This window comes from Cylas formicarius, unplaced genomic scaffold, assembly GCF_029955315.1.
Source record: "Cylas formicarius isolate icCylForm1 unplaced genomic scaffold, icCylForm1.1 PGA_scaffold_10__41_contigs__length_53128322, whole genome shotgun sequence".
NCBI lineage: Eukaryota > Metazoa > Arthropoda > Insecta > Coleoptera > Brentidae > Cylas > Cylas formicarius.
In genome coordinates, this window is record NW_026844214.1 from 40,904,899 (window position 1) to 40,917,184 (window position 12,286).

The 12,286-nt window shown below is 34.5% G+C and overlaps 2 protein-coding genes across 2 annotated transcripts in view; both read right to left on the reverse strand.

Moving 5' to 3' along the window:
• The window catches only part of LOC132700030 (uncharacterized), an 85,758-nt gene extending 80,803 nt beyond the window's left edge, over positions 1-4,955 (reverse strand). Inside the window, exon 1 of the mRNA XM_060667105.1 lies at positions 4,802-4,955. The gene's annotated coding sequence lies outside the window, so the exon portion shown is untranslated. The remainder of the gene's footprint in view (positions 1-4,801) is intronic.
• A 3,084-nt stretch (positions 4,956-8,039) lies between these two features.
• LOC132708006 (uncharacterized) overlaps positions 8,040-12,286 on the reverse strand; it is a 77,542-nt gene continuing 73,295 nt past the window's right edge. Inside the window, exons 5-7 of the mRNA XM_060680072.1 lie at positions 10,527-10,674; positions 9,482-9,705; positions 8,040-8,707 (exon numbers count right to left, since the gene is read on the reverse strand). Coding sequence (XP_060536055.1) covers positions 8,551-8,707; positions 9,482-9,705; positions 10,527-10,674 — 529 coding nt within the window. The 3' untranslated portion in view covers positions 8,040-8,550. The remainder of the gene's footprint in view (positions 8,708-9,481; positions 9,706-10,526; positions 10,675-12,286) is intronic.

Here is a 12,286-nt window from a genome sequence, read left to right on the forward strand (position 1 = left end):
CAATAACCGCATAATGAACCGCCATTTATTTTGGTACAATTCGATTGCTTTTTCAGATAATCTTTCAATGTCATCTTCATCAAGCGTACCTATCGTGAACGTTTTCTCCCTGATACTGTTTATAATTTATAAATTCAAAATTACAATTTATACTTGCTTTTATTAAAGAAAAATACATATTTAATGCTACTTTTAATTCATCGAAAGTAAGAAAAATGACTAGTTTTCTCATACGCTGCACTTTTTCATTTCATTAGCCAAATGTTTTGTAAGAATTTTGGTTCAAGATCCTGCTTTACACTTGTATCAATTAAATTAATAGCCACTGCGCAAGTGCTTAAAAATGTATCCAAACATTTTCTATCTCCATTAAAATCGGGAATCATATTCAAAATCGACACTAAATCGAATGATAAAGCTGATGATTTTGATGTATTTGGTTCTTGACCCGTTGTTAATAGTTCATAATAGTCTTTATATGCGGAACAGAAAACTAAGTCTAAACACAAAAACAAGAATAATACGAACTGTAAAGGATAATTTGGGATAGATTTCCCCTTGTCTAATGCGATCACTGGTTTCTGGATACTGCTGCCATCAAAAATGTGATATGGTCAGGATGCCTGAATATTTATTTATTCTAGTATTATGAAGAATAACTGACACTCAGGTTTTTTTCTGGTAATTCAACTTTTATTTTTCGAAGAGACAATAACTTTCAATTACATTTAGTTACGCTCTCCCAGAGATGTTTTCTGCTTTAGGACTAACCCAAGAATGCCTCTTAAAATCTCACCCTTAATTTTGGATTCAAAGCTAAGCTTGTGTTAAATTTACCTCACACGTTATAGTTAATGTTTTATATGTCTTTTATTTCTGTGAAGAATATATTTTTCATTTTATTATTAATGTTATTTTGGAATAAACATTTTAATGCCCTCATCAGCGTGCAGAGAAAAAAAGATTTATTGAGTCACCCTCGAGACATAATTTACCACGATACTTTACAATTCGATATTAATAAATTTTTATTTATACAATACCACAATCCTAAGGGACGCCCAGTATAAAGTTGGCAACTACAAAATAAACATCATTTAATAATTCGGTTTTCAAACCGGAAAATTGAAACCGTTTTCCGCCGAAGGCATTAAAATAGCGGTTTATTAGGGGCATGGGAAACAAAACAGTTAAATACTAAAATTTATTAATTGGGCGGTAGGCGGGCCTAAATTTATGCAACGCACGATGCGATTTTGTTTCTCGTTTTGTGCAAACAAGTTCCGGTAATAGCGGAATGGCATAGTAACGAAAAACCGTTGTATCGGCTGATTTTAATTATTTTATAGTTTCCAATTTTGTAAGTTCGTTAAGACGTATCTTTAGCCATCCTTGCAATACTTTACGTCGGATAATTTTACATTTAATATGAAGTGGAAACGATTATCTCGTACAGTAACATTACTCGCATCCTCGTCAAATGAAATATACCATATAATATGACTTTTGAGTTTAATCAAAAAATATTTATTTATTCATAAAAATTAATGTTGTTCCCTTCAAAGTAATTCCGCTATATATAACATACTTGAGCCAACGTTTTTTCAGTCCTCGCACTTCTGGTAAGCACTTTCTGGTATAGTCTTGATTTCTTCCAGCGAGTTTTTCTTTATCTCCTCAATCGTTCCAAACCTCCTTCCTTTCATGGGTTTCTTGACTTTGGTGACTGAGGCATGATTGTGATTTTATTTTTGGCCAAAAAGTTAGGCACAAGCAAAGATGAGTGAGCATTCCGGACGCTTTCTTCGTGTTGCGTCTCGCAAACAGCGCATAACTTCAAAATAATACTGTTTATTGACCGTACCACCTTGTGGTAAGAACTCTTGTTGTACTACGAGACAATAATAAAAGAAAACAGTAAGCAAAACATTGACATTTGATTGAACTTGACGTGCTTTTTTCGGTCTTGCCGATTCTTGGTTCTTCTATTGTGATCATATCAGGGTCATCGTTGACGTCGTTTTGTTCAAAATTAAGCAGTTTCGGAACAAATTTTGCTGCTACACGATTCTAGCCCAAAACTTGTGATACGTAGTACGAGCCAATAGACATGCCGACGTCTTCAGTTGGTTCTCTAATCATGATTCGACGATTTTTCAACACGCTTTGTTTCACTTCAACGCTTTCATCATTGATGACGTGCTGGGACGTCCAGAGCGAGGTTCGTCATTATAGTCTTCTCGGCCATCTTGGAACAGCTTGTACCACTGTACATATTTTTTTGCTCAAAGTAGATTTAGCATTTGCCGTTCTCAATATTTCAAGTGTTTTGCAGCACTGTATCCCATTTTTTACACAAAATTTTATGAAAATTCCCAGTTGCATTTTTTTTACAGCAGAAAATCGCCGAGCACACAAAACATGTCTAACGCTAATGTCACACAAAAGAAAAAGTAAACGTGCAAACTGGCTCAGGCTTAGGAAGCTGTGTACTAACATAACAAAGAAAAATATCGAAGATCGAATGAACGCAGCCGCTCAATTACCATACTTTTTGAACACACCTCGAATAAATACCAATCGGAGCGGTCAAATAATTCTGCGTTTATTGAAGGAATTACCACGGACATTTAACTAAAAGATACATACGTCATCCGCAAAATTGCTGTTGTGATGCAATTATAGGCATTTAGGCAACACTAAGGTGGGGAGTATTGCCTAAATATAAATGGTTGTTACAGTAATCACGTAAGGTGGGAGAAAACAATTCTCTAGAGGGGCAATAAATCATTGTCGTGAGATTATAATGTAACAATATTAAAATTTTCTTAATTACGTTAAATTAAACAAATTTTACACACTTTTAGAGGTAATGCAAACCACGATGCTTTTGAGTGTTCTTTGGAAATCTATAATAGATGATATTGTTAAAAAGAAGAATAATTGTTATTTTTCTCAAAAAAACTTCCACGGGCTACTGTATATGCTATTTACAAATCTTCTGGATTCTGCGTCATCCTTTTAGTGTTTTCAGAGTTTCAGTTACAGATTCAGTTAACCTCTGAGATGTCAGTAGGATGGCGTCAGCAGTTCGTTTCATCAATCGACACAGGAGGAATTCAGACGATTTATAAATAGTATTTGGAATATTTGTAATTTTGTGGGTAATGCCTTACCAAATATTACACATTTTGTTAACATATATTGAGTTAAATTTTTCGTTTGCTTGTGCTTGTTCTATGACTACTAGTTTTTGGGTACATGTGCTTGATTTGACAAAACGACAAGCGACTCGGAGATGTGGCTTGCGACAGTGTTTAATGAAGCTGACTTTTAACGTGACACTTTCCGCTCGTCTGGTCAGTGCATAATTATCCTTTTTGGAGAAGGGAATAGAAAATAATATATAATAAGTTCAATAATTGACACTTTAGTCATTAGTTTCTTTCAGCACGAGTGGAGCTAGTGTTGAATAAGCAGCAACGAGTGACTGAAGTTTATTAACGTTTATCCCATCGCTTCCAACCTGTGCCTTAGATATTGGAAACGCTTGAAGTGACTCGTGAGTGTTTAATAAAGGTGAAGTTTTAAAGTAGCACTTTGCGCACTTCTAATCAGTGCATTATTGCGTATTTTGGAGTAGGGAGTAGAGAAAAAATATTTCAAGTTCATTGTACGATGTTCTTGAAGTTTTTAAAAAACATGTAGACTTTTTAAAAATTTCAAACAAAAAAAAAATTGTTTAATATATTCTTTTGACGGGGCTGGTTTTTTTCCCTTCACCAGCTTTTAATATATATTTTGAAGAAAAACTTTGGTATTTTCGGAGCACTTCCTTCCTTCGGTATTTACACGATGATTTCAAGATAAATTCATTTTTGAAGGTACCCATATCTCGATGATATCGTATGATAAAGAAAAGAGTAGAAAAAATTAGCTTTAAATTGGCCAAGTTGCCAAATTTTTACGGAACCCCCTGTATGGGATTACTTAGGCGCTTTACTAAGATCTTAGTAATGCATTTGAATATATTGATAGTATATTATGCAACAAGTTTGATAAATGAAATGTTAGTCACGAGTTTCATTTGACACGAGCGGAGCGAGTGCTTAATAAACTAGTTATCGAAGAGGTTTATCAACGTGTTGTCATGCTATACTTTTTCCAGGACCATTGGTTTGTGTACAGTTTTGTAAAATAGTATGAATACTGAGTGACTTGTGACATGTCTGTCAGAACTGACAAAACGTCAAAATTCTATGGCTAAAATCTACGGGAGAAGTTCGAGACCGTCACCAATGAAGCTGACGTTTTAAAGTGGCACTTTCCGTACGCTTCATCTTTGAATAGTTGAGTATTTTAGAGTAGGGAGTAAAAAAAATATATTTTTCATTTTATAAAGACAGCAGATTGAAATATATAGAAAAACATGCTTTTTGAATATTTTATATTTTTCCTTAGGAACGTGGCATTAAAATTCAAAAATATTTACTGCGTTACATACATACACATTTATTGAATAATCATAATATGCGAAAATATTGTCTTTGCAAATATTTTTTTATTGCAACGCTTTTTTTTAATACCCTGTATAATTGAAAATATTTTAACATGTTCTTCATTCCCAATATGTACTTATAAAACCAAATTTTCAAAGCAGTGATTATAGTATTTCGCCACATATCTCATAAATATGTCATTTTTCTCGGTAACCCCAAAATACAAGGAATTCATTAATATTCTCAGCGGGGGGTTACTCAAATAAATGAAACTCCCGCCACGATGACTTTTTAGAACTTACCGCCCTGCGAGGGAAGACTCCCCTCTCTCGGACACCCACCGACGCCCGAAATTCGGCCCGGCTATTTTTTTCAATTTCTATCGCGACTCGCGCGTGTGGACCCTTCGATTTCCCGATCGCGCTCGATGGAGTGGAGATAATATTCCCTCGTCAAAATTCCAGCCCGCACTGATCCCGATCAGACTCCGGCGTTCCGCTTTTGGGACGTTTCGGGAGAGGAGCTCGGTCGCAATCGTTCGTTTCCGGTGACGCTCCTCCCTTCCCGCCCCAGCAGACCGGCAAGGTGCACTTTGAAGTGTCGCAATTGTTTTTTATTTTGTTTCACCCATTTCTCTAGCGTCCCAATGGTTGTGCTAGATCGACGTAGTACCGCGCTTTTATTTTAATTGACGGGTTAAGAAAAACAAAGATCACCTCCATTTCACTTTGCTTGCGTTTCGAAGCTATACTTGTGTCAACAACCGATATAGCTATTACGGACCATAGTGGCCTTCCACCTCTTTTATCCCGTCTCTCGAGAGGTTGGCAACTATTATGACATAGGATTCTCTATCCCTATCTAACATTTCCGTTAATATGGGTCCAGTCTCTGATGTTTCCTGGCCATGACTTCCTTCTGCGGCCTATATTACGTCTTCCCTCTATTTCTCCTTCTAGCATCAGCTGGTGGAGCATATGCAAGCGCTTTTTTATATATTAAGTAACGAGACCAGACGTGCTTGGGTGCTGGACAATACAGTCTCGTTTCTTGTTCGGCTTGATCCAACTGCCACATCTCAAACGCAATAAGTTTTTCGATGTCGTCGCGCTTGAGGCTAAACGTTTCGCTTCCATATAAAAGTAGGGTTCAAATGTAGCATTTTGGTGTCCTTGCTCTAATTGAGATTTCTATTCTTTTTATCTCCTTAGAGTGGTCCAGTTGACTGTTGATTTCCCTGTCCAATTACATATCAGTATTGCAATGTTTTCACTCTCACACGGTTTATTGAGATGTTGATTATACTATCTTCCTCTGATTCTTCCAGCAATACCGTATCACCTGCGTCCTTGTTGTTACTTACGATATTGCCATTTATTTTGGCTCATTCAGTGCGGTTCTGTACGCGCCTTTTTGTAATTTGCATAGTACACAGTTCTTTTTGGGCCTCCTTTCTGCTAATAATGTTAAACCAAAAAATTGCTTTCCTTGTGTGAGTTCTTTTTCTGGAACCACACTGTGACCTGCTGTTGTCCTCTCAGTTTCGTGTGTTTTCTTTTAGGTAGTGCTATGTAAGTAGATGTTAGATAGTCTTGCGGTATTCTTGTAGTATTGTAGTCGTGTTAAGGATGGAAAAAATTGACGCGCCTGTGACGGCAATGATGTTTTCGTAAAGAAAGGAATGATTTTTCAAACATGCTTTTAAATTTCACACACTCAATATTTTGTTCATAGTGATTTCAGAAATATTAGCATAGGCGAGGGTAATTTATAAAGAATGATAATCTCTAAACTGGGGATACTAGACACCAAAATATTATGATTGAGCTCAACATGCTACATACAAATGTCGCTTGTTTCGTAAATACATTGCGTTCAAACTTAAAATTATATTCTGAATTTTTTCATTAATTGAGAAAGTTTTTTTAACAAGACAGTTACGAATTTGAAACTTAGTTGCCCAGAGGGCTCTAGTTGCAACGTATTTTATAGACAAATCGATTTATTTTTCACCTGTAGAGTTGTAGTTGAAAATTGCATTTAAAAATTGCAAAACATTTTTATCTAATTTCTTTATGAATACCTGAAAGATGAAATAAACATATCTTGATGACGGAATGCGGGAAGCAATAAAAAACCATATTTAACAATAATAATTTTGATAATAGTAATACAAAAATATATGTTGGAATTGTCCGCTCAATACATTTTACTTTGAATGTAAAAAAACTTCTCCTATTATTCCTATGGGTATTTGCGGCTCCTTATATTTTCTGCCGCAGCAGCTGCAAAGAATTAACCACATCTTCAGCGAATCAAATCTTTCAAGTATAACCATATTGAGAAGTCCAGGGGATTTAACTCTGGACTCCTTGGTGTCCAAAAAATTTTATGTCTTGCTTCTACAGCAAGTGCCTCATTTTGAAAAAGTAGCCTCGTCTTTAAAAAGAATCTGAACGGGAGTATAATGATACAATGATATAAGTGGCGTTTTTCTTTTCTTAAAATTCTGCAAATTGCCTTATTCCCGTCGCTGCACTTGACCGAGTACTCAAATCTAAAAAGTTATACATTAGTCTTCGATTTGTATACAGTTGTTCAGGACGCAGCAAGAACACAAATCATATTGGTCATCTAACTATGAGAAAAATGATTATGTGGCACCATTTAATTTAAATTTCATTATCTAGAGGTTTACGAACTGCCAAATGTCAACATCATGGATCTTATACAGGGTGCAATAAAATTCATGGTATTTAAGTTTAGGACGCCGAAAAAATACTGGTTATAGGAGTTGCGTCCAAGATAAGCTTCAAAATTTAATTTTCTATTACTTGTAAAGTTATTCTCCGCTCTTATTACTTCGTCTACTAACACAATGTAAAAGACTTCGAAATTATTTTTCTTATTGTCATTTGTCATTGTAATTTCATAAATTCAAACAAGAAGAAAGTAAGCACCAATAATTTCAATCATATGATAAATACATGTACTTAATAGGGTTACTACTAGTGTTGTCAATTACTATTATAACTACGGTCAATTGACTTTTTAATTGACTAGTTAAAAAATGTTTTAAATAACATCTTGCAGTTACAGAGTATTACTTATCATTATTTAATAACGATATATATTTTATAATAAATTATTATGCGTTTGTGATGTCCAGTTTACCTAAAACCCTCTTCAAGCCGAATCCGAATCCGAATATGATATTTAGCGATTCGGGAATCCCAATAATAATACCGACTCCATTTTATTCCCAGAACAACGCAACGGTGCCCTAACGCACAATATAAGTAAATATAAATTTCAAGCTATTTTAAAAGTTATTTCGGCGAAAGAGCAGACATGAACAGAAATTTCCCAAAATTAACCCAAAAAGGTATTTTGCATTACAAAAAAACGTTATTTTTCCTTTATCGGCACAGCAAAGTTTATTACGACTATTAACGATAACTCCGAATTTACTAAAGATTTCAAAATTTCGATCTTCACATTTTTCTATCACAATCGGGTCACATGAAACTCGTTTTGGGTTTTAGTTATACGTTTATTTCGAATAAAATTACAAACCAAAGACTAGTCGTATTAATTCACATTATATTTTTTGCGGTTTTAGACAAAAAAAAAAATCCAAAAAAAAAGGAAAACGAAAAAGTGGCGTTATTCCCTAAAATTAAGTAAAAAAATTATAGTAACTGGCAGTTTATTAACACGCACGGTTGAGCGGTTGGTTAGAACGTTTTTAGTCGTCAAAAATTACGAAAATCAAATCCGACAACGGAACACATGTCGAGAGGCGGAGGTCACGGACCGAAGTGTCAGCAGTGCGACATGGCGACGCGCGTTACCCCCACCCCCGCCATGACGTAACGGACACGCGTCACAAGTACCAGGAGACATTACTTATATTATCACAGACATATTTACAAATCAATAAATACACGATCCGGCGGGTATTTACAATAATTGCAACGGACGCTAGCGAAACGACGAAGGAAATAGTATTCGCACTTGTCGGGACAAATTTCCGGGGGAGGATAATTATTTACAAAATTAGCGACTTAATTAGGGCGACGATTACGAAAGCCGCGGGAAGGGATGCTGAGCTGGCCCGATTCTCCGCGATTATATTCGTGTATTTCTCTTCCGTTTTCAGCACTTTGACCAGATCCGGCTCGCTTCTGTCGTTGTCTGCGTAATATCTGGAAGAGGAAGCTACAATTTTATCGGGTAAAACTTTGTGCAAATGTCTTGTATAAAATGTTATCTTAGATTGAACAATAAAGATCTAGATATCTCATAAGCTCTAAACTATAATATTTTGTAAAGAGTTTCTTACTAATCGTTCCAAGAAAATAGGTTAATGCGAAAATTATCTTTTAAATATTTAATAGACCACAAAATTCATGTACAACGTAAAACATTAGCAACATGTTTATACTGAAACAATCTAACTAGAAGAAAGAGCGATTGATAAAAAAATTCCCTATGTTGAGCACTTAACTGACCACACCGCATAGTAAAAAAAATTATTTCCAATATTTTTTGCTTTCAAAAATTTAAATTAAATTAAGAATATTAGCCAAAAAAAGCAACAAATTGTCTTTTAGGAAATATTAATTGTTGAAAAATTTACCAAATAGTTTCATTTTTTTTCTGCTAATTTCTACGTTCTCTCTTAATCTGAGTTTTCTTGAGCTAGACAATTCACCATTAACGAAGTTTGAAGTAGAGCTCACTCAATTGATGGCCAAAAAATAATCTCTAAATACTGACAGCGATTAGCTATTTCGAAAATTGGTAAACCAACTTTGTATTCATTGGTGTTTATTGAAATATTTGGTAATTCTAATCAAGGAAAACCACGAATCTACAAGGATGCGTTTTTTTTTCATTATTTAAAAACAATAACCCATAATTTGCAAAAACATATTTTTGTGTCAATAATAATATAATGTTTTTTCAGTGAACTTTACCTCACGTCGTCTTCGGTCATTTGATTGCCGACGATCAGTTTCTTATTGTTATAGATCTTGGTGGCGTTCTTGACCATTTCCTCAAAGTTTTCCTCGTCGTCCTCGTAGTTCACCTTGATGAAGGACGTGATAGTGATCTCAAATATCTTGTTGGGATCTGGCGGTAGACTCGAGATCGCTCGTTTCCTTCGTCCGTAGCCGGTAGATCCGTCGCTGCATTCTACCTAAAACGTCCACAAGTCAGCACGAGTAAGTAAAGATCGTCAACTTTCCGAATGTTTCACTTCGCTTATCAATCAAAATTCGGAACTACGTTTTCAATAATGGCCATAGACGCATTTTTCGGAGCTCATTTAGATCTTGTAATACCAGACAAAGTCCTACTCTTTCTTAATTACAAATTGTAAAAAATCCAACACGCTGTATTTAATTTAATAATTTCACTTTATAATGTTCAATATGTGCATTCAAAAATGAGCGTGAAAAGAAAACTTGTTACAGATTTTTTATTTATTAGTTTTTTACCATTGCGGGGGAAATTTAATTTAACTTAAATAGTGACGCGAAACAGTACTTAAAAAAAATATCGGCGCTACCCTGACTAAAGTACAAAATCCGAGTAAACTACCAACAACAAATAAGTTAATTAAAGTGTCGTTGAAGACCAGACGTTTCGATTGCACGAACGGCTTCAATCTTCAGGGGGCGACGTGCTGCGCGGTCATTAAACGTCAAGCAGTTAACTTTAATGAAAACTAGCGCCGCCGAGGATCGGCAGCGATAAAAATGGAAATGACGCGGGTTTAAGGGGGGAAGCGAGGGGAGCTTAATAAGTTCTCGCGTCCTCTGCCGTTGACGGAAAGGTAGATAAGTAATTTTACGCTAGATAAAAATTCAAAATTTCAGATAGGCACGGAACTGACGCTACCTTTTAATCTCGGACCCGATTTGAAATTTAAATCGGAAGTCGAACAAAAAAAAAGCGCTCTGAATATTAATTGTTGGTAATATTTAAAGTTATGAACGGTTGTTATGTGATCATTACCCCCTTGCAAGTGTCCAAGCACACGTTCACTGTTCCCTTGAACTGGACGTAGGACGATTCCGGGAACTTGAACGCCCTAAACTTCGCCACCAAATTGTCTCCGTCTACCGTGTTGAAGTTTTCAAATAAATAAGGATCCACTGAACATCTGAAAATAGAAAAAAAAAGATCAAGCCGGTTAATTATTGTTTTAAAAAACCGAATATATTTTTGCCTGTTAAATTAGAAGAAAAAAATTGACATTCATTGAGATATCTATACGAATACAGATCTATATAGCGTTGATAACACTCGTTTCTGCATCTAAGTACGAGCGGAATTATATTTTGCCTATTCGTATTATTTCGATGTTCGATTTTATCTCTTTAAATTTTATCTGTCCTTTAAGGTCTTTTTTAATTTTTGAATTATTAATGTATTTAAAAGTTTATTGGGCCTGGACTATAGCAACAGCGAGGCAACTTTTTTAATACAAAAATTCAGCTAGTAGGGGAGTTTCCTTTTCTTGTTTGTCTTATATGAACCATATTTCAATACTTTATTCACGCAAATCAAATGATAAAATAATATTTCCTTGAAATATGACTACTAAGAACCTTCGAAAATTGCACATACAAAATGATATATTTAAAAATTCAAAACATTGAACGTCTTTTGCACGTTTTAAATAAATGAATAGAAACATTTATTGACCAGACAATAGCATTACGCATTTTCAAAAAAGATTTAAAATAGACACGTATTCATCTAAATATTCAATTAACCAATATTTCCTGTTACTTGCAAAATGGAAAAAAACTTTTCTTTTTAAATTTTTGTGACAATTATATCAATAAGTATTTTTGAATAATACACACAAATATACATTATCATGTCATACATAATATCAAATTAACAATTTTCGATATCAACGAACTACATCATTTATGTAATCACATATTTTAAATTTTGTATTTATATAACAAAATGCGTCATTATTTATTTATAAATAAATAATGTTTTTTTTTCGGTTACATTACACTATTGCAACTATATGCAACACTAGATTTTACCAATTTTAAATGTTTATTAACACAAGAATGGCATGATTACTCGATAGTTTACATATACAATATTGTCACCGTCAAAAATAGTCAAAATATGTCACAACCACACAGTTCAAAGAGGGACTACCGATTGAAATGATTTCACAAAATGGCTGTTAATAAACGGTTTACCCCAAAAAATACAAATAGATGGAAACAATCGCCGATTACAGTTATCCCCTTGCTACCTGTCTCACAATAAATAAAATTTGCCCCACTTAATCTATTATTTGCGAAACAGTTACCCTTGAATAGATGGAATGGACCGCTTAAAGTTAATCATCATCGTTTACATGTGTTAAACGAAATCGAGTAGTTAAGATAAATAGGAGATATCAAAAAAAGTTCGATACAATACGAATCTTTATTTATGATTTATACTTTTTTTGTAATGTTTTACTCGGTATTTAGTGTTTCGATCAAACCGGATTGTCCTCCTTCCTCCGTGTATGGTTTGTTCATAGATATAAAATAGTGGTCAATTTCCTTTGAACGGATTATGCAAGGGTGGTCATTAACATACAATGCAACAAAATTATTACCCCAAATAAAAATGAATAATTAACAATTACCTAAATTAATAATAATATTCTTGTATGTTAATGACAACCCTTGGATAATCCGGTCAAAAGCAATTGGTTACTTTCTAATATCTATGAACAGACCATAGCCCCT